Source organism: Fulmarus glacialis, unplaced genomic scaffold (genome assembly GCF_000690835.1).
Source record: "Fulmarus glacialis isolate BGI_N327 unplaced genomic scaffold, ASM69083v1 scaffold13487, whole genome shotgun sequence".
Taxonomy (NCBI): Eukaryota; Metazoa; Chordata; class Aves; order Procellariiformes; family Procellariidae; genus Fulmarus; species Fulmarus glacialis.
The window spans coordinates 7,346-33,424 of NW_009223866.1; the positions used below are offsets into that span (position 1 = coordinate 7,346).

General features: G+C 39.4%; 1 protein-coding gene across 1 annotated transcript; it reads right to left on the minus strand.

Annotated features, from left to right (window-relative positions):
- RPRD1B (regulation of nuclear pre-mRNA domain containing 1B) lies at positions 1-25,451 on the minus strand. The gene is given in 7 exon segments (XM_009581958.1): positions 1-917; positions 13,084-13,259; positions 14,293-14,419; positions 16,225-16,337; positions 23,346-23,479; positions 24,604-24,733; positions 25,424-25,451. Coding segments are annotated over 7 exon segments (858 nt in total). The 3' UTR covers positions 1-767.
- Between the last annotated feature and the right edge of the window lie 628 nt (positions 25,452-26,079).

Below are 26,079 nucleotides of genomic sequence, written 5' to 3' on the forward strand. Positions count from 1 at the left end.
AGCTAGAGCAAAATTTACTTCCATTCTCATTTAGGTAATATCCAGTCCAGTTCTGCATTGCTCAGCAGAGTGTAAATTATGAAGCTATCTCTAGTTCACAAAGAAAAGCTGCTTATTTTTATTGCCTGTGGTGAGTTTCAATTTAGGTATATGCCAAATAGGAACTACCTTCATGTCAGTCCCACAACAGAATGAGGAACTGTAGATTTAAGAAAAATATTTCTCTCTACCATTGTTCAGTAGATGCCGCCTTCTTACGCTGACATGGTACAGTACTGCATACACACACACATCCCTACGAAGCCCGCTAGCCACTCTACTGCTCTCAGAGATGAGGTTCAGAAACCCAACTAAAACAGACGAGACTTATTCAGAAATAATACAATACTTTTACAGAGAAAAATGTTATACGGTCAACCTGTTTTTGAAAACTTTTCAGGTATATATGTACATGATTCTCATGACTTTTGTGGGGGTAACAAGTGCTAAGAGCAAACAGCAACTAAAGAGTATGGAAAAATATGAGAAAAGTTTGCCTATATGGACTATCCCCACTCCCTTCAGAGCTCACAAAAACTCGCTCTTTTTCCTCCCCTCAGTGTGAGCCAGTGTACACAGAGAGAGGGTGAGCATGAGCAGCCAAGAGGTTGAAAGCAGGGTCTGCAAGTTCCTTCCTACTGTAGATCTTGGAAGACTGGATTTCCAGTCAACACCAGAGTCTTCTTACTTCTGCTGGTAATAATGGAAACTGGGGGACACCATTTTTTCTAGTCTGTTGAAAACAGGTCACCAGCAGACGGCAGAGGTGCCAGACCTCCTGTGACATTGGGCAGCAGTGACAGATCTGGAAGGCTCTGGATGTGGGATTTCAGCTCCTTGCGGACCTGGGTTACCCGAGCAAGCTTCTGTTTATATTCCTGAGGGAAAAATTAAGCACAGGTCAATTAACAGTGCTTTTAGTTAAGCTAGGAGTCTTTTCCAGGTGAGGATTCTGGGGGAAGGCGGCAAGGCACTGGCTCTCTGAGCAACTGCTGGCACGACTGCAGACCCTGTCACCTGCACCCAAATTCACAGCCAGGTATCAACAGAAAGTCCACAAGCTTTGGCATCCCAAAACCACTAATCCTGCCCTGTGTTACTTTACGGAAGCTATGTAAAATGCCCCCAGACCTGCACCCACTGGGGCCTGGTACAGTATCTGAGAGAAGTGTCATTACATAGCTGCTCTATTCTTGTATTCTTCCCCAGGCTACCGACTTCCACCCTCGGCCGGAGGAGGAACACGGACAGAGCATTCCTCAGACACACCTCTGCTGACAAAGGCAGCAGGCTGAGGTATGCCAGAGGTATTAGTATTACTATGCTGCTAAAATGCTCGGGTTTTTTCAAGCTTGATCAATTTGGAATATTTAGATAATCTGGTTTTCCCTTTCAAGTCATTAAATCAAAACCAAGTTTTGGTTGTGAAATAGGGTCTCCTCTCTGAGCTGTTAGACAAGTCATGATAGCAACCACACAGCTGTACCATGAGACTGGCATGTTAGCAAACAACACAGAAATATGTGTACGATCACTAAATGTAAACCAGAGAAAGACACATCCACACTGGATTGAAACCAAGCAAAATACAGACACTAAAATTTTCAGAATTTTATTACTAAGGGAGAAAAACAGTAAGTGAAAAATCCCTGAAGAGGAAACTTGCAAGTAGTTTTTCCACAAATGAGGTGTGGATTGAGCATTAAAACTCCAGTAAGAAACATCTATCCATCTTCAGAAACCTCCACAATCTAAGAGACACCAGGTAACAGTGACTAGTATTTCATAATGAGAAGACAGAGGAAGAGTTTGGACCCTGAAAATGAAAGAAAGACCCATACCTTGTTAAATTATGTTTAGAAGCCATTTAAGAGCAGACCAACGCATATCCAAGTTATCTAACACAGAAGATCAATTGAAGATTGATGTTTATATAATTTTCAGAGTTTTGTGATTCTAAAGATTTATGTAACAGTCACAGAAGATGGCTATTTAAGTAATAAAAAAACCAGTATCACATAATTTCTTTTGGAATGCACCAGTCTTTACCCAACTACGCATGGCATATTTTTCATGGCATCTCCAGAATGCAGGAAACAATGAGCTTAAGAAAAATGGTACACAGAGTAGGCTTCCATACAGTCAGTTGTAATATTAACTTACTTTTCATTTCTTAATTAGTTGGCAAAGAGAACAGTTTACCAGAGAACAGAAGTTTATCTTTAAAAATCAAATAAAACTAGGCACGCATTTAATCAAAACATCTTTCTGAAGAGTTTAGAACTTTAATCCAGTCCTTCTAACCTTCTCAATGATGGAAATTCTCTTCACCTTCTCCAAATATCAAAGCAGAGCAGTTCCTGTGGGGTTACAAGCAATGAGTTTACACCCTGTGTTTCATTACTTTGAATTAGAATAGTGAGAGCAGCAGTCGATTGCAACAACTCAGAATACCCCTGTGCCTGGAATGGCTATATAAATATATTCCATAAACTTCCTGCCAGCACCAAGTAAGAATGTCCTTTAACAGCCTATTTCAAACTTAAATCCTTTTGTGAGGCTCAGCAAGTTAACGTACCATCATAACCAAACACTTATGTTAACACACATAGGATATATACTAAAATAATCAAGTTCACACAAAGCTCTACCAGCTTCATAAACTGAAGTGTACTGTTCACAACAAAAGAAACTCAGGAAAAGGTATGCCCATTAATTTAGGATTGCGAGGATTTGTTTTGTTTTAATGGAAGACAAAGAATCAGGATCAAAATAAGAATGCACCCCACATCCCTAGTTATACCATTTTGCTAAATACTTAAATAAGGAAACAAGTCAAGAAAGTCACATTATGAAGACAGAGGACAAAACCAGGAAAAAACCCCAGGTTTTTAAGCAGGAATACAGAACAAAAGCAGATAAAGAGGAAAGCCATGGAAGTACTGCATTTCGACACTTAGCGTTCTTTTCCAAGAGAACATGGCAGCCAACACTGGGGAAAGAGAGAGATGGTAAACGGAGTACTCTGCTCAAGGCTGGCACGTCACCATTAATGTGAGGCAGGGAGACAGCAGAACACCAGTTCCTGCACATATGGCATACATACAGCAAAAATATTTATTGTATTCCAAATGCCTACAGATAGAAGGTGGAAGAGGCTGGATTCAGAGACTGCTTTTTTTTTTCCCCCAGAAGACTGTCTTAAAAAAAAAAATTTAAAAAGTCGTAATTCAGGACCTTGTCAGGGAGTGATGGATACCAAGCCAGCCAAGAAAGGGCAGCGCTTTTTCAAGAATGCCAAATTCTGTCAAGAGTGAATATCGGCAGAATTTTTTTTTGCTGTAGTAATTCTTACTAAAGATAGGAAAGAAATCAAGAAGGGCAAGGCAGCTGGCAAGTCCTCCAAGTCTGATAAATGGGGTAGAAGGTGAAAATTCCAAGCATAAGCCAAGAAAATATCTCAAATACTGCTTGAATTGCCAAGATTCACACAGAAGAATTCTGTAAAAACAGATACAATGCAATGTCTACCTCCACGGGAAGACTAACGTCTTGCCACTTTCAGGGCAAAACTGACAGAAGGACCAGGATACACTACTTCTAGTAGACAATTAGGACTAGGACACCGTGGTTTTTTTAGCTGAAGACAGTTTGTGTGACTACTACAATTGTATTGGATCCAAACAATATTTATTTCTTTCCTGATAGAACTATGTAGGGGAGCGAGAATTTTTGCAATGCCTTGCTTGACAGCCCAGCTCTGAGAAAATATGCCTCTTGAAGAACCACTAAGATGCATGCAAACCATACTTCTGTTCTGGTTTTTATGCTATGGCAAACATACAGACTGAGAAGAAATTCCTCTACACATTAACAGCAGCAACCTGTTCCCAGATTTACAATTAACAGCTTCAGATGTTTAGGAAAATATTGCTTTTAACTTACCCTCATTTTCAGGGATACGCTACATTGAGAGCTACACAGAGTACTGAGCTATCAGAAATACCTTCTCAATTTGCACAGAGACTTTTGTACGTATGTGACGACAAAAAAAAAAAATCAAGTCACCTTAAGAAGCACATTGTTCAATTCTAAGTAATTCTTCTTTACCAGTAGGTTAATGCAGGCATTAACACAAAAGTTTTTGTTAAAGCAGTGAGGCCTAAATCCTATCTGTTAGAAGAAAAAAAGAAAAAAAGACTCACAAGAAGGAGTCAGCAACAGCCCCAAAACCATGAAAAACTCTGGCTCAGAAAAATATCACTGAATTCAGGAATGGAAACAATGTTCTAAGGGAATAATCCAGGAACCAAGATTTCCTAGAAGAGATGAATGCTTGCCGGACAGATTTGATATGCAACACAGACTACGTTAGAGAACTGTCTCCTGCATGCTTAACACTTTCCATCTGCTCTGGTACCGAAAGGTCGTGCTGATTCGTGGCAGAGCAGTAAAGGACTTGAGACGGGACACCAAGGCTGGGTCAGGGAGCGCTGACTGCACTGAAGCACCTGGCAGGCACGCCAAGCCAAGAACAAGGCCATGATCTAAAGACGGGGTATCAAAGACACAGCCTGGAGGCAGCCCATCACTTCTGGGTGGCTGCTCCTAGAAGTGGAGAATTCTGAAGTCCTGCCGCAACATGGAAGAAGCACCTACAAGGGAGACATAATCCTTCATATGCAGCGCAAGGCACGCTCATTTGTATTTGCCATTTGTACTATTCAGGAACATACCCCAACTCCACTCAGGAATATGTGTAAGCAGAGACACGAAACTCCCTTCCAGGCTCAGGGGCTTTTCTTTTTCCACAAACCGAGTTGTGGCCATATTCTGCAATGTAGGACTCTGGAAGTAGGTTTTATGGAAAACCATGTTTTTCATTTAGCCCCTTTACATGACATGCTTTGAAACTGCATCTTGCAGATTTTTGCATAAGGTCCCTCCATTCTATAAAACTGAAAAAATATGAAGTGCACTTAAAAGAAACCACTGCTTTCTGAGGTCTTAGCTTGTACTCTGTGTGTCTAGCTAATTGCCTTACTGCATAGTAAGCTTTCATTAAGATTAATAGTATTTGGATGCTATTTGCTTTTTTTAGACAAAATAATGAGATCTTTGCTGTAAGCAGGAGTTTCAGGATAATACAGAAAAAACTGGCACTGTGCCACATGAATGCTTTTGCTAATCAACATTCCCTTTCAGTATGCAGGATTCTACATCCACAGTGGCCAAGTGAATTAGATACTTAGCCCTTGAAACAAATGCAAAATCAGAATCAAGCACCACTGAACGAATCTGATGGAAGCATTTCATTCAAAAGAAGCCTTGCTTGAACTGACTGTAATCGACATGACAGGAAATTAATTCTGAGGTCTGCTGCATGGCTTGGTTCACCTTGTTGAGTTACACAGCACAGACTTCATTTTATTTTAGCTTAGAATTTGCACTGGACACTTCCATTCCTCTGCTGGGTCAAGCAGTAACATGCTGTAAGTCATCACAGCAATTGCATCTACCGAAAAACATCTAGTTAAGCATTAATGAGAATTTAGAAAGTGCATAGGAAGAGCAGCCAGTCAGTCTCAGTTTTGATATGCTGTAGCTTGAACCAGATTATGAAAGCAAAAGACCACAGAAGGCAGGGAAAAAAATGCGCCAGAGACTCCACCGAAAATTTGAAGAGAGTACACAGTGAAGTGAGAGGTTTGACAGTAATATGTTTATATGGTCATGTAAAATCTCTGTTTAAAAACATTAAATATACAACACTAATATAACAGGTTGATTAGGTATTCCCTAGCTTTTGCTGCTTGCCACTTAACCTATGTAAAGTACTTTTAAAACATACTCATTAAAACATGTTAGAATAAGAATGTCACAATGACAGCATATTTATAAGAAGTTACCAATATGAAGGGTGTTGGGAGAAAATACCAAAAATGAAAAGCTTTCTAAAGCAAGGATAGTCAAGCTCCTGCTCAGTGAGTATGTGAACAGCACAAGTAAGCTCTCGTCTTACATCCTGACAGAATATTCAGACACAGCACATCAAAATTAGAACAGTAAGGGGTATTTTGTTTTGCTTTGTTGGGTGGTTTGTTTGGGGTTTTTTTGTCCCCAAAAGGTTGCTCTTTACTATCTAAGAAAGCATGGATTATTATTAACCAGTATTGCCAGTATATATACACTTAAGAGGACAAACCAACATTTTTTTTAGCATAGATGATTTGTTAGGTAACTTTCAAAAAAGCCTACCATTTGATTTCAGTTCCGTGCTCAAGAACAACACCGTACAGAAGATGCCCAGTTTACATGCTACATATATGTTCACCTCCTGCCAGGCTATTCCTTTTGGCCTTTTCAAAAGCACTTCAAAATTCCCCTTCTCCGATGTAAAGTGTGCCAAGTGCATCAGCACTTTTCTCCCAAACCCACCTCCTTCCACATTCTCTCAAGCGTCATGTTTGAATAAGCCCAGTTTTAAAAGTATCTTCAATCCTGTATTTCATACTGTATAAGCATAAATCAATCTTCCCCATCTGATAGTGGAAGGCATTGGTCAGTGGGCTAAGCAGAATTACTAACAGTTCAATTGGCGGGTGGGGGGAACAGCTTTCTCCACATCAGTTATAACCACTGAAACCTCACAGAAAGCAAATTTTAAAAACTCTGTCGGCAAAAGAGACGTGAATTTGCCTTGTAAAGAAACCCTGCAGTCCTAGAAATAAAAGTAGTTTTGGTAAAAAGGCGGCAGCTAACAAACATTCAAACAAAAATCAAGAGAGAAAAGAACCAGAAACAAAACATTAATTATCCATAAACTTGCTTATTTCCATGCAAGTTCAACCGAACACAATTTAGAGATTAGGCACATTTAAGGCCTGATCCAGAGCCCAAAGTCCTCTGAAATAGTTTGTCTGGACGCTTGCTGGAGTAGGACACACATGCCACCTTGAAAAAGACCTGCAACTGCTCTGGTGCAGTTAGACAGCTGCACAGGCAGCAAGGCTGCCCTGCTCCTCCTCCTTTGCAGGGCTAACCAGTGCAAGCCCAGCACTGCACTGAAAGGGCCTCTTGGCAAAGCAGCCACAAACCCGCAGAGAAGAGCGTAGAAATGCCTACAGCTGCACAGCACATCATCTGTGTCCTGACATCCTGACTGCAGGAGCGTGTCTTTTAGTGCCAAGGGGACAGAATATTCTCCAGTACCTGGCAGAACTCAAAAGCAGTCGTGCAGTCAGCAAATGCCTTGAGGGGTTCTTAACAGCTGCACATTCAATTTGCCCCTGCAAGAAGTCAGATAACAGAGAGGAAAAAGCCTTCCATTTCACAAGTTCAGTGCAGCAGAACCTACCTCAAAAGCAAAGTGAAAACAAAGGCTAGTGGTGAAGCCAGTTTTTGTTATTTTGCAGCAGCACTAAACCAACAAACCTAAGGTTTATATAAAATGCATCTGAAAGATGCAGTCCAGGAATCAGAGCTTGAATGATATATTTCCTTACAGAGCTACAGTTCATTTTCATACCTTAAATTTGTTCACAGTCTTGCTCTTTCAAATTTGACAAGGCTTCTTTCTTTTGCGGCATCATTCATTATGCTTCACCAGAGGTGGCATTTCTGCTGTTGGCACAATTACATGCTCTGAAACCATAACTTGTCTCCTTGCTCTCCTCTTTACTGAGGACAACTTTAAGTTGTCCATAGAAGCGTCAGCAACAGAGGCCTCTACAGAGCATTTCTCCAGCTGCTGGAGATGCCTCCTCCTCATCTACTGGCCTTTGCAATGTTTAAAAGCTCTCTCAGAATTATGCCAGGGTGCCACTGTACAATGGCAATGAAACATGGCTTCATTTGCAACATACCCTTCCCACAATGAACACTGGGAGGGCGCAAATGATGTTCATGACAAAAATCAACATTTAGGGCACAAGCAAACAGCTACATGTTCACCTCTTTTCAAGCATCTTCATGCTTTTGATTGCTAAGCAGAAGAGTAGTTATATACTGGTTTACTTCAGTAAAATGCATAAAAACATTAATATTGGATTATTTTTATTTTCTTTTATTTTTTTGTATTATTTCATTTGCAGTACTACTATAATTATGAGTGCCTACAAGTACCTACAAAGAAGAAATTGTATCTTTGCATTGTGCAAAGAAACACAGCTGTTGCCTTGAGCCATATACTGCACAACAGAACCAGATTCACCACAATGTTTATTGTATCGCTATGGAACAGCCTTCCTTCTTGTCCCACACCCAAAGGCACGACTGGCTCACAGCTGGAAATACTGATGTACAGTTAGTCACTTTTTGCCGTGTTAATCAGCAGTTCAGTTTTATAGACCTGAGCATGACACTCTGCCTGGGTGCTCCTGTTCAGGATGTTCTTGCCCTGCCCAGGGTGTAGAGCAGGAGACGTCCCTGCGCTGCATAGTTCCCATAGCTATCTCCTGCTACTTGCACACATGTAAATACTGACATTTTTGTTTCCTGGCTGAAAAACTAAAACAACATCTCTTCTTGCCTGCCTAAACCACTGAAATTAATATACGACAACCCAAGAATTCTTGTCTGCGAGGAAAGCAGCAGCCACAAAGGCATGCCAACAGTGACATGCAACAAAAACCTAAGCAGTGGAAGCAACACAGCAATAAATTGCATATTAACCCGCTGAACTAAATCGTATTTCAAGAAAATGTGTAGTGCCAGGCAGTCCAGAAAACCTCAAGTGAGATTGTACTTCATCCTTGAGAGATGCATTATCAAAGAGGGTTTGCAAATTCATATGGCCACAGCTTTAACACCTTATTAAAGGTGCTTTGAAGCCATGAATATTAAAAACCACCAACATCTAAAAATCCCCACAGCTCTCAGCAGGATTCTAAGTCCTGCACAATTTTTCAGGTGCAGTCAACAATCAGAAAATTTCCCCTAAACTGGATCTTGAATACAGTATGTTTTTTTTATATATATATGCACACATGCAAATACACGCACATATTTGTATGTATACACATATACCCCCACATACACACTGTACTCTATATATATACTGTATATTCTATAGTATGTTCCTCATGTCACCTTTTACAAATGCAGGTACAGAAGATATTTGGAGGACATGGAGAAGAACTCAGCATCACTGACTGCAAATCAAAACAAAAATTCTGAATGCACATCCTCCACTACTTTTTTTTCTGAACACCACCCCCCAACTCCAAACTTTCTATTGTCAGTAGTTATTTTAGATACCCATAAAGCTTCCACATAATTTGCCATTTTCTAGCACTACTTTCACTTGGTTCTTCTAGTCCCATCTATTTAGTTGACTTCATTTTACAGTCACCTGGTACACCAACACAGAAACGTTCTCCCGGATATCTCCCCCTACATTTCAGTTTTACATGAATTGATTCCCTGGATTTTTTTCTACTTGCCTGCCATGCATTCACAAAGAACACACCGACTTCAAAAGACAATCCTTCCTCTTGAAGTTCTGTAGACTCAGGTGCTGAAGGACAAAAACCCTCCCCAGCTGATAGTACTCTGCAATTGCAACAGGGGCAGTGATGGCCAAAAATAACACAAATCAGAGGACTTTCATTGGAAGTACTCATGTGAGATATGAAGACATCTTATCTCATTCTTATAGAAACACCAGTTCTTGTTTCTATGCCTGTCTGAAAATGGATTTTATTTCCGGACACCAATTCTGAAAGTCTAGGCTGATTCTGATCTAGTCCAGGCCATGGAAGATCATACAGCAGCTCCAGTATCAAGCCCACAACTCCTGACTGAGATGAAACACCATTTAAAAAGAAATTCAGTGTTCAGATGTTGAACAACAGAATCCACCATACCTTTCAGTAAGTTAACCTAAGGAATACTTACCCTTAAAAATATATGCCTTGTTATAGGCTGTTTAGCATCAGCTTTGGTTCAGCTGATTTTGCTCTGCAGCTGATTGCCAGAATTAAAGGAATTCTAGCTTTTCCTTCTAAGCACTTTTAGATTACAATCAAATTATCACAATCTCCTCCCCCCGCCCCCAGATAAAGTAATCCTCATTATTACACTTTCAATTTTTTCAACTGCTACCCTAAAAGCAGAGTTTGTCTGTATGTTATGATCTTCAGGCTCTGTGCCAGCTTTCTCCCTTCACATTACCAGTCCTTCTTAGCACTACATTGTTTCAATTCCTAATCACACCAGTCTTTATCAATGCCGAAGTGTAAGTCACTGGTCCAAGACAACCTTTCTCAGCATATTGTCCCTTAAACAAACAGCTTTTCTGCAACTAATGACAAGAGCTCTGTGTCACAGGGTTTTGACATTGCAAATTAGCCCACTAGACATAAATACACTGAGCTTATGTGTATGTTTTGAGAATTTGTTGTGTTTTGTGCGGGATACTATTAATAGGATTAGTAAACAACTGTAGCTCTTTAGACCACAAAAACTGCTTTTCAAAAGATGTAGATTATCTACTTTCATTACTAACATAGCGAAAGACTTTACTTTGTAAGTAAATAAAATACAAGAAATACCCAGAGTGATTTCCAAATCATTTTCATATCTTAACATAAAGCCCTGAATCGTATTACCACCAGAAACCCATTTCCCCAACTAGCAGCCTTGGCCAGACTAGGATAGTGAAGTAAACAATCCATCTTCTATCTAAAAATGCCATCTCATCTGAGAGTCAGGAAACCTACTTCACAGGAGAAAAAAAAAAAAAAACAACTTACAGTCAGTAGTACCAAAGATTCTGGAAACAGTATCTTGAGAGAGCAAAGCGTACAATGAGTAGACATGTAAAATTAGACTGTTTTAAGTTATTCTCTTATTTCAGTCTTTGCTTGAGTAAAATGTTTTGGGTTTTAATACATTCTTAATTGCTGCAAGAATTTCAGATCCTTCTATTAAAATGCTTATTAGCACTACAAAGAAAAATCCAGGCTTATCAATAACATTACTGTGAGAACATCAAAGACTCAAACAAAACTGATGAGCAGATATGGCCTGCCATATCTGTAACCAACATCTTCCACTATTTATTAACCCTCTACAACTCAAGAACAATGGAATGCTTTAATCAGACAATATCCCTCAGCTAAGATTTGAGATTTTACATGAGTATGAATTGTGCCTTCATGTTAACTAAGCATTAAAGAGTGGCATTTCCTGCAACTCATTTTAGACTTCTACAGTACTAAGGCCACCTTGTTTTGGCAGAATGACAAAGATGCTAACCTAAACAGATATTTAATAACATAATTCTTTAGTTTCTAATGTATTAGAGAACATGTTTACACTTAACAGTGAGCAAGCAACCTGTCCTGTTGCCATCAACAGCATTATTCCTATTAACAAAGTAGCTCAGCCAGTGAACCGCTTAATTTTCAGGACTACATTTCTGCCGCTGCCAGAGTTACAATTTTAAAGTAACATTCCTTACCAAAAGGGTATTTTGCCAAACAACATAATTGTCACAACATTTCAGCTGGTGCATTAGAAATTTTAATTTAACATTGTCATTGTGAATTTCTTAATTTCACAGTCTCAAACTGACTCAAATTTATGGATTGTTCTGGGCTTTTTAAAACATTGCTGTGCATTTTGCTAGCTATTTCTTGCCCTTTTTTTAAAAAGGAAACAGCAATATGTCTATCATTTATATATTTTTATGTATATACAAACACACACATATATATATGTTTCTACAAGACCGGTGTCCTCCTTTCAGCAAGGAAAAAAAAAAACCTGACCCAAGACTTCCACTAGTATTCAACAAATAAATCAGGTGCCAAATAGGATTTGGTTTTATGGCATCTTTCATATCTATGTCTGAAAGTGCCTTTTAATGACTCAGTCATAAGACAGATGCTATGCTTGAAGAAATTCAAGCTAAACAAGCTAACAGAATGATTAACTATCCACTCTAATTCTGAATGCAGCATCAGCACTTGTTTGGCTGATTTGGAAAAAACATTGCTCTGGAAAAGCAACATGTTCACAGTCACAAGAGTTGAGAAACTCTAGTATAAACACACATGACAAAGAAAACATTCAAAATGAAATTTACCTCAGAGCAATGTTGCCTCGCTGTCAGAGGGTTAGGTTTGTCATGACAGTAAACAGAGCCTGCAATTGCTACAGCACAGTCTCCTTCCAGAAGATTTTGTCCTCTACATCAACTCCTGTCCCACCCAGCAACAGCTGTTCATAATAGCCAGCAGCCGACAGTGTAGAGGAAGCCCTTAATGTGCCGCCAAGGGGCAGTTTAACAGATGGCAGAGTGACATACAACCACAATCATTAATTAAACTTCCACACTAGTCCCAAGATGCAGTGCTGAAAGAACTTCCTCCAAGAAGGAACGATTCAGATAAACGACTGGCTGCCGCAGCCCCTGCACTCGCTCTAGGACGTGCAGCTGGTGCTCAGGTTCAGTCAGCGTAGTCTCATTTTACAGAGTCCTGCCCTCGTTCAAGGGAGCTACGGCATCGTCTTTCGGTATCAGCCCAATTTACGCTCCATCACAGAAGCTGTAGGCAAGAGTGGCTGTTAAAGGATGGATACCAGAAGATACTGTTTAAACTGCATCCCCTTACCAAGAAGTGGCTGGGAAGGCAGATGAGGGGCACTCATCCATACCGAAAAGAATTTTAAAAAAAAAAAAACAACCCAAAAAAACCTCCCAGCTACTTATGGCAAAGGGAGGTTAACTTTTTGGAAATGGGGATTTCATGGAAAAAAATAGCGTAAATCTGAAGAAATTTTGTTAAGTAAGCCTATTTTTCTTTAAAAAGTATTGAGTTTTGGGCCGTCCACGTGTATTAAAACATACTAGACTGAACATCAGAACAGATTTGTTTTCTCCAGACTTTTTACACCGCATTCCTACTCCTGTTTTACTCCAAATGTAAAGGTATCACCTAGAATAATTTCCCTTGAGAGAAACATATAGATTAGGAGTCAAGAGGGAGCATTTGGTGAGGCAATCGGCTTGCTGGCACAGGTGTAATCAGTACTCACTTCTAGCTTCTTCTCTTTCTCTGTCAATACATCCTTCTGATTCTGGGTGTACTCAATCAGCATGCGTGCCAGCTGGCGCCGGTCCTCCAGCTCTGCTGCCAGCCGGCCATTGTACTCTGCTAGCAACAGGCATGCTTCGTCCACGGTCTTCGAAAGACGTTCGGCTGCCTCTTTGTCTACATGCAAAAGTGTTGGGTAATTTAGAGGACGAAGTTTAAAACTTTAATCTTTGACAGAAGGGCTACAATTCACCAACCACATACACAATAGCATCTCACTCATAAATGCACTTCTGGCTTGACAGGAAAATAAGAGTTCTTATCACAGGGGATATAAAGGAAATAGGCAGGACTAACAAGCCAAGAACGGTGCGTTTTAGACATTGACATGATTGACTGCATTTTATCCTTGCAGAGATGTCAATGATTGGGGGGGGATAAATCTATGACGTTAGCCTCTATAAACAGTTTAGTTAAACTAAAACTTTAGGCTGTACTTTCAGAATTCAGTTAAACAAATCAGGCGGTTTTCACATTTAAACATTGTATGCACTTTTTAATTCCCCTTTTCCCTGAATAACTCCTAATGTATCAATACAAGCAAACACATGAATTGCACACTAGACTTCACAGGTGGACACTGTAAGAGTATATTACAAAAGACTGAATAAGTGACAGTTCATAAATTCTAAATTAAAACTACTTCCAGGAACACGAGTCAAATCAGTTCAACCTTTAAATGCTTCTATTAAGATTACTTTTCAAATACAATTGCAAAAGTCCGTTTATACAAAGACTGACAGACTAACGGCAGTAGCAAGTTTCCTCTTCCATAGCAATCAAGGAGTATGTGTGTTCTCAGCAGTCTGATAAAACTCAAAAATATCTAACAGTCAAGGTGTTCAAAATCAAAACACATCCATTTGAGAACTCTGGCCCTATTTCCTTTACATTCTTGCAAAATGCTGTTGAAGCTCTCCAAGTACAAAAGCCTTGGTCCAAACCAAAAAAATGGAAGAAGCTATGTACATTTCATCTTCAATTTTACTTCCTAAGATTGCTATCTATTAATTACCCAAGAGCCACAAAACAAGGACACAAAGGCAGAAATTCACTCCACCATACACTGTGATTATTTAGAAATCAAAGATTTTTTTTTTTCTTTAAGTTACTCTTTGGACTCATGTTCATTCATCTTCCAATTTCATACCTGTAATTTTCTCCAATAATGAAACATCTTGAACTTCCTGAGGCAGGGAGGCAATTTTTTGCCGCACTGTTGCATCTCCTGATGCTGCGTTTTCCAGGTCTTGTAGGGCTTTGATCAAATCCTCTGTCTACAAGACAAGTTAGCTAACATTAAAACCAGGTAATTTTCATGCCATTTCCTGTGGATGTGGCCACTGCATCTGAGGTCACCTACTTTTGAAAGCAACCATTTTGGGAATATTTTCTTCAAGTAATTTTTAAACTGTTGCTTCCTAACACAGGGAGTATTCACTAAGTTTACAATATCCTATTGCTTAGAAACTTATGCATAATTACAGTAGGATCATCTTTTTCAAGACTCTGCAGTGGAAAACTTCTCATTCCAATTAAGAGAAGCAATCATTTAAGACAAAGCTGAAAAGTACATGACCACACCAGTTTGAGAAACAGCCATCAGCCCTTTGTGTTTCATCAAATTGGGACTAGCAGGAGTGTACGTGCACCTTTGTTCTATTCCAAAGCTGCATTCTGACACAGGGCGGGCTGGGGGGAGGGGAACCACACACACAAAAAAAACCCCACAACAACCAAACTTGTATCAGTCCAAACAAAACTGTGTCAGACTTCCATCGATATAAGATTTAGAATTTTGTAACTGGTTGATGACAATGAAAGCTATCCCTGTTAAAGCAAACTTTATATTGTCCTGATTTTGCAAAGCCATTGCTATCCTCACTTAGCTCAGCTGGTTCTTTGGAAGCACACTGCAACCTGCAATTAAACTGGACTCCCCTGTATCCCCTCGACTTCATCTCTCAGCTGGTTTTAGTGCAGTGAGGAAAAATGTGTCAGTTTAAATGAATACACTCACAACGTACCCTAGCTTAGAAAGGATGTGGATGAGGACAGCCTTAAGAGGACCTCCCCTGACATACCGTATTTCCTCCCTACTCAAAAAAAATTTTAAAAAAGGAGAAAGACAGACTCCCTGAATAGGAAGAAAAAAATGTTGCTTCTTTGTTTTAAAAAATACTGAAGTTTTCATGGGAGGTTTTTGAAACTGGAACACTAGCCCTGTAAACAGCACCACTGGTGTTTAAGCTACATTTCAATAGTTTGAAAACTAATAAAAACACTGAAAAGAATTAAATAAATATTTTTTAACCTGAAAAATAAAGAATTCCATTACCTAATATTTACTACTTCTTTGCAAACTGCTGATTTCCAACAGTAACAAACACAATGCTTATCACCAAAAGAAACCATAAGCTGCAAGGCATCTGGAGGTAAAAACAACAAAAAACCTCACTTATTTCCTTGACAACTGTTATTTATTTTTATTTTTCAATGTTTACACTCTACCAGATGGATGGTGATTTTTTTTATCCTTTTCAGATAATCAAATGGTTTAACATATGTTCATTTTGTAGCCTTAAATGGTCAGAATGATCGTCCATTTCGTTCCTACTATTTCCACACTACTAACATGTCAGCCTCAAAATACAGTATTCAGAACTGGTTTTCCTAACCAACTCCATACAAATCTATCAAAGTTGAGCTTTTAAAAAGCTCATGGAGAGAGATGTAATACCAAAAAAAAATTACATTTTAACTCTGTTACAACTTTAGGTTTGAGAGAATACACACTGATCTTAGAAAAGAATTTAAAGTATGTTCTGTTCCTCTAACAGTCCTTCGAGATTCTTTACTGGCAGTACTACTCAGACCTTGGTTTAGACTACCTGAAATCACTCAGAAGTGGCACAGTGTTTCAATATGAAAAACGAATCTGTTCCATTTCACATGCACTTCTCAACCCCCAACTGAATTTCTCCATTAAAAGCATTTCACTTGTTGGCAGCTCCACCGTGTGGCTGTACCACACAGGAGGTGGCTTTCAGAACAACTCCCACTCTCAACCCGTCCCACATACCAGCAGTGGCCCAGCACTGGGGTCTTGGGGTGAGTAGCTCCCAGGGTAATCATCATCTTCCTCCTCTTGTATTTGCTGAAAAGTCCGCTTTAAAGACTTCTTCTCCTCTGCAACTAAAGACACATATAAGCAACTCATTTGGATACCAGATCTGCCCACCTTAACTATCTCTACTTCAAAAAAACCTGTACCAGATGCTCTGATGATTAAGCTCTCTAAAGAGAAGGATGACCACAGCTGGACTCTAATGTTGGCATCATATTCCAAACACTCAAATGCAAAACAGCAATAAAAGGTTGATTTTGCCCACACATGTATCTCTGTACATGCAAGTACAAGGATACAGTCTTCATATCAGCAGTGTGCATTGTCTACATATTTGTGCCTCCTACACTGAAAGTAGGAAAGGCAAGTAAACGTCCTATTTGTCAATAAATGGCAGGTCTTCAACCCTGCTCAGATTCTCCAGTCAACACCATGTATGCAGGTAAGGATTCCTACCAGTAGAAATGAAGCACTGATGCTAAGATACACACGGACAGAAGAATTTCAAGTTAACTTTTTGCACCAAGTATATGCTTACTGCGGTCCCACAATCAACTAAATGACTGTTGGTTATTCAACCTTCCACTCCTCCATCAAAACAAAGACTTCAGGACAGCTCTGTGAAACTAAAACACTAAGATGCGACAGCAACAACAGCAATGGGCAGAGCGTGAACCCATCTCCAAGCAGGTTACCAGTAACACTTCAGAAATGAGGATTTCATAAAGCAAGACAATGTTGGTTAAATGAACCTTAGCTTGAAACGGAAAAGACAGTTTATTTAATGAGTCGGAAGTCTTAATGCAGCCTTTGATCCAGTTACAAAGCACCCAGAAGACAACAGATCATTCTTCAGGCTTGCCACCAAAATTCGTAAGAGCCAGGGTAATTTGTAAGAAAGCTTTGGACAGAGTCTTGAGAACACCTCTTCAATGGAATCAAGTCTTGTCAAGATAATAATGGACTTCAAGGGAAACATTTTATATATACTTTGATTCACAGGAAAATCCAAGATCACTCTTGATTTAAAATGAAATCAGTCTGCCCAACTATAATGAGGAAGCAAACAGAAAGGTCTGTCCTTAAATGCACAATTTTGCCTGCCTTTTCAGGTGGGACATATGTCTGTAAAATTTTATTTTAATGGAGACAAAGTCAGAGGTGCTATACATCCTACTCCTGTGGGAAAAAGCTGAAAGACCCTTGTGAGGTAGACACAAACGCATCTCTGTTAGAGAACAGATTTACTCAATGGAAGGCAAAGAAGCACAGAAAACAGTTACCCTAAACCAAATGAATTTTTTATGCATGCTAGAGCAAAGCTACCTAGGGTAGAAAAAGGTAGAGCCTAAGTATTGTATGCATACAACTGATGTAACAGAGTGCCTGATAATCTGACTGACAAGCAAGATACCAGATCAACAAGAAAAACGGCTCCTGTCCACTGAGGTCTGCAAAAGAGACCAGCTGAGTTCAACAGGAGATGTGCAGATGACAAAATGGCCAAAGAGAGCATTTCAAGTTACATAGCCCAATACAATGCGCTATCAATGTTTATCACTTGTGTGTACTTATCAAAGTAATTAACCAACAAAGGATAAACACAAGATAATCAGTAGAAGAATGCATGACCGTAGTGCGCACAGAAGTGAAAATGGAAATGAGAACTCTGATTCAAATTGCTGAAGAGCTATACCTGCTGTGTTGCCAACTGGTCTACCACAGAACACAGTATTATGCTTGCTTATTACTCTAACACAGAGGATTCAGAATTCATTGAATTTTCCGTCTGAACAAGACCACGTGAGTTTGATTGGAAACAGTCCAAAGAAGGTAGGTGCATGAACATCTGCAGTCCTAAGCACTAGTCGCTAGCTGGTATACCTCAAGAGATCACTTCCCTGAGCATATGAATGGCAGCTGATGGGACAAAGTAGCCAGTAGACAAAGGAGCACAGACAAAGCACTCAGCTTTGAAGTAGCACTTTGGGCAGGAGTAGCATGACATAAGTGTGGACTGTTGCACTTTTTTCCTTGGCATTGGTAAACAGGGGCAGCAGAAAACCTCACTGAAGAATCCTAGAAACACCATCTCCATTTCATCAAACCAGGAAAAAACCCTCACACTTATTTTCAAACTCAAGAGCATATGGTGGAAAAGGACCCCTGAAAGAGAACAGGAAGCCAGGCATAAATTATCACACACCCTGCCTGGGTAACTTTCAAAATCTGCTAGCCAGAAGTAATTTAACCATTGCAGTCCACACTTCCGAAAAAGCCTGTCAAATCCAACAAGAGAAGAAGAAAGCAAGCGTTAAGAGTATCTAAAACTGATCAGAATTCAACAATGGTATGTAACATACATCTTCTGAAACAGTCAAGATATCCTTGTAGAATATGGACAGCTTCTTCCAGGAAAATCAAGAGCCCATTCTTGACACAGACATAAAGAAGACAGAGAAGCCACTACTAGAGATGAAGTCAGCTTTCCTGAGTCACTGGGGTCTTCTTCACAGCTCAGAAATTGAACTACTCCCTAAAGCCTTCAAAGAGCAAAGCACTTCACTTCTCCAAAATGACAGACAATTGCTGTCATAACAGCTTTGCAATGAAACTCCACGTTACTGTTACCTTGCTGTTGCAGTGTCCAGAGAGACTTGCAAAGGTATTTCTCCACCAACTTTTCAGTCTTCAAACTATCTCCGGTGGCTTCAGGAAGCTTACAGTGCCAGAGACCTTAGTGACAAAGTATGAGTTTTTCCTGTAAGCTGGCAACACGGGAGATCTTCCCATCTAACGTGTTCACCTTCTTCTCATCTCTTGACAACTGGTTTTAGAGGTAAACAGGCTTCTTTGATTTGACTCCAGGCTCATATGCATAGTAAAGAGAAATCAACTGTTTGGTTGGTTGATTCAAACCAACAAACCAACTGTTTGGTTGTATTCAAAAGGATAACTAGGAGTTTAAAACTTTGCTATTTTAAAAACAGTGGGTTTATGTGTAGTTTTTTTAATCTCAAGGCAATATAAAATTATTATCTTCTCTCATGAGGACTTGGTTACATTCATCTCCTCATTCAAGAAGCAGCCACACCGCATGGTAAGGAACTCTCCATGTAAATAATGCCTTTCACTGGAGGGAACTACGCAAAGGGTTCAGATTTAAAAAAAAAAAAAAAAAAAAAAAAAAAAAGACAAATAGTCCTTAATTCACATGAGGATTTATCAGTCTCAGCACAGCTACATCATGTGCCTTTTCTGACAGTTAAGCATACAGTTATATGACAAGTTGCATGAGCAGAAACTTCTGTCTACAGGGAAACATGCAAGGAAATCCCATTTAACAGCTACTGTAGTTGTAGAATAACAGGCAAACCTGTAAAACAGGGGTTTCTACTTCTGCAGTTCTATAGGTAACTGTTTACTTGAAAGGTAGACCAGCTGAATTTAAGTCGGTTTTTATGTGTCGGCCGGGCTGTCATCCTCGATCAGCATAACAAAAAATAAGTCTCCCAAAACTATAACTAAAACTAAACTTCTGTAGGCTGATTTAGGACAAAACACTGAATACAACAACAACAACAACAACAACAACAGAAAATAGACAGCTTTCCTACAGAAAATAGAAGACCATCACAGAACACCAGAAGAACAAAATAAGAGAAACCTAATGGCCCAGTGTCCCTCCAACTGTTCTAATCCTTTGTTTCTTTGGGGGTAGACTACTCATGGTTCTTTAAGTTCTCATTACAACATACATTTGTTGGTAGCCTCTCCTAGGTCAACCATAACTGGAATTGATCTGCTCCAAAATTATACCTAGTCCTGTCTCCAGGTGCCTTTATTTCAGTTATTCTTGGAAGCATCCCTGCCTGCTCTCCTCTCTGATGTTTTTCTCGATATTTTAATATGGGTCTGACTTCCTGTGCCAGAAGTTGCAATATAAATACAATCAGGGCAGATGGGTAGCAGTTCAGTTCTGTGTTATAGTGTGACACTCCTACATCAGAGCACATTCAAAGACTTCCTTCAACTGCTTATTACAAAGACAATGAAAAGAAAACATGTCAGCTATGTAGGTTATATTATCTAAAGGATTTTACATCAAACCTTTACAGACCTAGTTTTCCAGGCTTTAAGATAAATGGGTGGTTCTTCTCTTCCCTACTGCTTGTAAAAAGAAACATTCTAATAAAAATGAGATTGATGAGAAAGCAAATGCAAGCTTCATGAATACATTTAGAGTTAAAACAATATAAGATATCAATATTAAAAAGCTCATTTCCATGTACATGCATAGCTCCTTAAGGAACCTGAAAGACTAAAATATGGTAGTAAGCTGCACCACTGAGGAAGTCAAAACCAGGGAATATAATGCTTAGAAAGGGCGGGTACTCTTATCTGAAGGGAAAGCTTCATTATTTGTGCAATCAGTTCTGTTCCATGGCAGGAACTTAGCACATGCCGCCAACCAAATTGCTATACGTTTACCCAAGGACTTGCTACTAATGAAACAAGAAATCAGCTGCACCATTGAAACATGCACCAATAAGCTTTAAAGAGGTCTTTCCTCACTGATACAGGACCCTGCTTTATTTTGGCAAGTTTCATAACTCTACGTGTAACTGGTGCTCTGCAACCCAAGCAGAGCCATCCTGTTCAGAAAGCAGCACCTAACAGCCCAGGAATTTAAGACACTGCAATATGAAAAAGCCATAGAGAACTACCTCCACAGTCTTGCTGCTATACCTTGGGCTGAAGAAAAGAATACTCATTATCACAGCACCAGATGCCCATAAGGAGCTTCAAAACCTTGTACCAATCTAAAGATACTAATATTACCTATTTCTCAGCTGTGTCTACCTTGGATGTACACAAAACCAGGAAGCTAGAATGGTTTTGGAGGACCAGTGTACTATGGTTTTCCACTTCTATGATAAATGTTATATCTGTAAAACACAATACATTATTGTCCATCTCACTTATGTTCACCTGTTTGAAAATGGAATAGAGTTAACTACAACAAAGCCTTCTGCAACATAGTCAGTCGCCCACCAGAAACTGGACAAACACCAATTTATCTTAGGAATCCATAAGAATCCCATGTGAAACTAGCTCTTACCATTAAGAAGCTCATTTGAAAACAAGCCAGTCAAAACAAAGAGAAAAACTCAGGAGAACTCTGATGATTTTTTCAAATTTCTTTTTCTCTTAGTTTAAAAATCTCAGTTTCTTTTTTACAATGAATTGACAAGGCAGCAATATTCACACTCATGAAAAGGCCTGAACTGTTCTCTCAAATAAAACATACTACATTAGTATCTCCAACTACCCAGACAAAAACTAAGTTTCTCGCCAAGTGAAGAAGCACACACAGCAGTTCTTAAAACATTTGTATTTCTTCATTCTGTTTCCCACAGACAAAGGTCTGTTACACTTAGGAAGGGTTTGATTTTGTATAAACATTTTTAAGTTGAGAAGATAACAGTAGCAGGACTGATTGATACCACCAGCCAAAGGGAAGACAACACTGAGCAACAGTAGGTTGCCAATTCACCAGGAAATCACAGCTGTGTTTCTTGGACACACAATATCTTTTTGTTTAGATTAAAAATTAAACACTTGTGAAACACTTATCTAGGTACCTTAAATTAACAGTTTCAAACCCTCCGCTAATCAGTTCAACAGGAATTCATGCGTGTAAATTCTGGCCTTTCATGACAAACAGGTGTCTTATGCATTGCACCCAGACAACAGAAAAACCCCAATTTGAGCTATTTCAGAGACTGTACATCTTCCACCCTTCCCCTCTCCCACCACTCAGAGCAAAGACTCCCTCTGTCCTGATACAGAAGGGACAACCCCATCGGTCAGGTCAGTTGGTCTCCCAGCATTTGGGGAAAAAAATGGCAATACCTTCTGAATTAAATTATGGTAAGTTGGAAGGCCTCTGTTGTAAGCTGCTAAAGGACCCATCCAGTAATTTTGCCTGAAGAAGCATGTTAAAACACACAAAACTCCAGCCATAGATGTATGTCTTCACATGTATGTGTCTCATTAACGCTCATGCCTTCATATTAATTCTGTATTAATTAACAACTCCAGTAGACATATCTTGCTTGTTTTCACCACCTAAGGACGGCATAAGAGCACTTTACTAACGACTAAGCCAATTCTCTCAAAGTATCGCACCTCTGCGAGGAACAGAGCAAAATTTGGTCAAAGCAGCAATGTGATTTGAGCTAATTTGAAGACACTGACACTTCCTTTAGCTGCGAAGTGGACAAATATTCCCCTGACTGGAACACTCTGGATTTTTAATGACCTGCACCTTCCATAGGTTAGGCATCCTACTGCTCCTCTCTTTTCATTACAGTACTACCAGTTAAATATTTTCAGATGCTATAGAAGAAGAGGCAGTATCTCCCAAAGCAGTATAAAAGCACAGTAAATGCAAGAAGCTTATACTCAGTTTCTCACATCTGTCTCATGCAATAATAAGGTTATAACCGTGATGTTCTAACGATGTTACGTGATGCAAAGTTACTGTTTTCCCCAAATGACATCAGCTGGTATAAGAAAAAAAGAGATCAGACAAGCTTCTGGGCATATATTCCAGCCTTCAATTATTAAAAATCGTAATAAAATATAGTAATGAAAACATGAACCATATTGAATAAACCACTATAATAACCCAGCTGCCCACTCTCAGAAACGTAAAGTGGGACAATTTTAACTCTCAAGGTGGACGCAACATTTCCCTGCACCCTATTTACTTGTCTTCACATCAAAAGGCAGCCCTGGAGTGTTCTGTCTGCGCGAGCAGAAGCAGAAATTACCTGAAGTTTAGCTTACTGCCAGCCACTAGTCACAAGGCAACACACTTTCAAACTGGAACTGCGAGTTTAACAAAAATCAGACTTCCCTCAAGACAATCCCGAAGAATCTCCATGACCAGCTCTGGCAACAACTCAACTACAGGAGCCCAGGGCTCAACTCCTCACAGTACTTTCAGTGAAACATGTACCAATTTAGAAAACAAAGTAAAGCACACAACAAAAGCAATATGCATTTACCTTTAGTTTGGGGGCTATTGGAGTCTTCCATAGAAAGTTTCAGTTGCTGTATGAACTCACTGCCATACACACTCCTTTCTTGCCAGATGTTAAGCAATCGTTCCAAGGGCTTTTTGCAGCCCTCATCTGCTTCTCTGTTCAAAGATTAGAAAATAATTATAGTTCAGCTAAAAAACATTCCTTGTATTTTAAGAAAGCATCTTCCAAACTAGCAGCTGCATCCATTGTAATATTTGCACATTTGGAGAGAATCGTTCTCGTATTATCTGAGACAAACTGTGCAAAACACATTTGTGGCCAATTTTCCCCTTTTATTGGAACCAAAGATTGCCTGAAAGTGCCCCACATTCCCACCCCAAAGTGAAAGCAGGAAAAGCTTCCTTTTTGAAGAAGAAACTTGCTATCATTCAGAATTTGCAAGAAGAGTTATAAAATACCCCCAAGTTGACATGTTTACAATTCAGAGTATTAACTTTAAACAGTTGTTTCAGTCAATAACATCCCAATTAAAAAGCATGTTGTTTGGATCATTAGGCACTTAAATGTACTCATATAGCGCACTGAAAGTTAGACAGACATCCAGAACAGCATACCACTAAACACACAAAACATTAAAGTTGTTTAGTTGAGATAATAGGAATTATTATGCTATTTAGAGAAAATCTTAACTAAATGACAGTCCATTTTTGATAGGATGGTAGCTGCATCACATCATCCCTTTTATGTATAAAATTCTTTCTTCCCCTAACAAGGAGCCTAATGACCAGATAACCGTTAAAACAAGCAATGCAAAAAGAAACCGAGCTCAAACCAGAAGACTGACAAGAATCCAGTGACCCACAATATCAGCTCTTTTAAAGTCTTCTGACAATGGAAAAGAGCCATTCATTATGTGGCTTTAATAAACACATGCAACTATTCAATTTCACTACCCACGAACAGATCCACAAGATCTTTTGGTAACAATTAAAATAAAGTACATAGGACTTGCATGCAGAGAACAAATGTGTAAAGCTGTGAGGGGCTAATTCACATACAAACAAGTTTCCCCAAAGAGAAATATTAACACTAAAGAGTTCCTAGCCGCAAAGTAGTCAGAATCCAATCTCTGCTAGAGAGAGGGTACAAGCATCCCTGAGACTTAAAAAAAAAAAAACAAACCAAAACCCAACAAAATCCAATTGAATTCAACTCTGTATAACAAAAATGCAAATCTCTAGAGAGGAAAGTTGAAGAAATACATAACACAGCAACATACCTGGCAACATGAGAAAAAGCATCCACAAGAACAGATTCAAATTCCCTAGTAAATTCAGGACCTTTCCTCTTACTGTTCTGGATGACATCGTTTGCTAAATATAGGAAAGTAAGTTTCCTACTCGATTTTGCTGGGAAAGGGAAAAAAAGGAAGAAAAAAAAAAAGAGAGAGTTTGCATTTATTTCTCACTTCTTTCACCTGGAATCATCAACTGGTTTTCAAAGTTGCTTATAGGTTTTTAGCCTAAAAACAAAGTTTGAAATATTTCCATGTTACCAAGGCAAATCAGAGGCCTTCAAGTCAAGTAGTTCTCCATCTCCTTACTTTTGCTCAGCTTTTTTCTAACTAATTTATAAAACAAATATGAGGTTAATACTTTTTGTGCACAGTGACACATCAACTCTGAGGAAAGCTGCGTAAGAAATAAACTTTAAATGCATGATTAAAACAAGCTGTTCTAACCTAAAAGCAAATTAATGTGACAACAGACTTATTTTTCATTAATTAACTTCAGGAAAAAAACTTGGTATAGAACCACTTAATTCAGAACAGAGTGAAATTGCAGGAGAAAGCTATTGTGGAGACTCAAATATTTTTCCAGCCAATGCTGTGCCAAAGCAACACTAAATTTCTTCCATATACCATAACTTTTCCCATCTTGACTCCATGAGTTTCTATTTTACTACGGGCAGAATTGGTGGAAGACGCTGTTCTCCAGAGTGCGCTGGCCACGAATACGCACGCACAAGACAGAAAACAAAAGCGGTTATTTCCACAGCAGGCCAAGCTCAGATCTTTAAAAAATTCATACTTAGTATACTGTAAATGGCAACAACTAGCAATCACATGAAAGACTCCAGCTAGGATTTCATCAGTGTCATCCACTCCAAGGGGCTAACGCTGCCGGCTGCCCAGGATGAGAAAGGTGACATTGGCTGGTTTCACAGCTGTCCCTGGGGACAGAGCATCAGCACGGACACTGGCAGTCTCCCTAACTTCATTATGAAGCATTTATGAAGTTACCAGAGGTTAACTTAACTTAATCTGCAAAGAAAAAAAGCACAAAATATTTCTGGATGATACTACCACACAGTTTTTATAGACCTCTACAACCATTTTTACCCTGTTTATCTCCTAATCCCTTAGTGCAATTTTATAATAGATAAGTAGTACGAACTCAAAACCAAAATTTAAAAGCAAAATCTAAAAGCTGAACGGCCAACAAAGCACATCACGGTCAGCTTGAGTGCACGCAGGGGACGACGCTTGGTACATCTGTTTTACAACCAAGCTGCCTGGCCCAGCGAAGCAGCCTGGTCGCGCGTCCCCGTCCCCCCCCCAACTAATGCTTCACTATTTTCACCCGCGTTTTTACCCTGTCTTCCTAAACACCACCTTTAACAGCAGCACCACAACGCACACACCCCACGTACTTGTGCGCGATTTTCGCTACGAAGTTTAATAAATAATCACAAC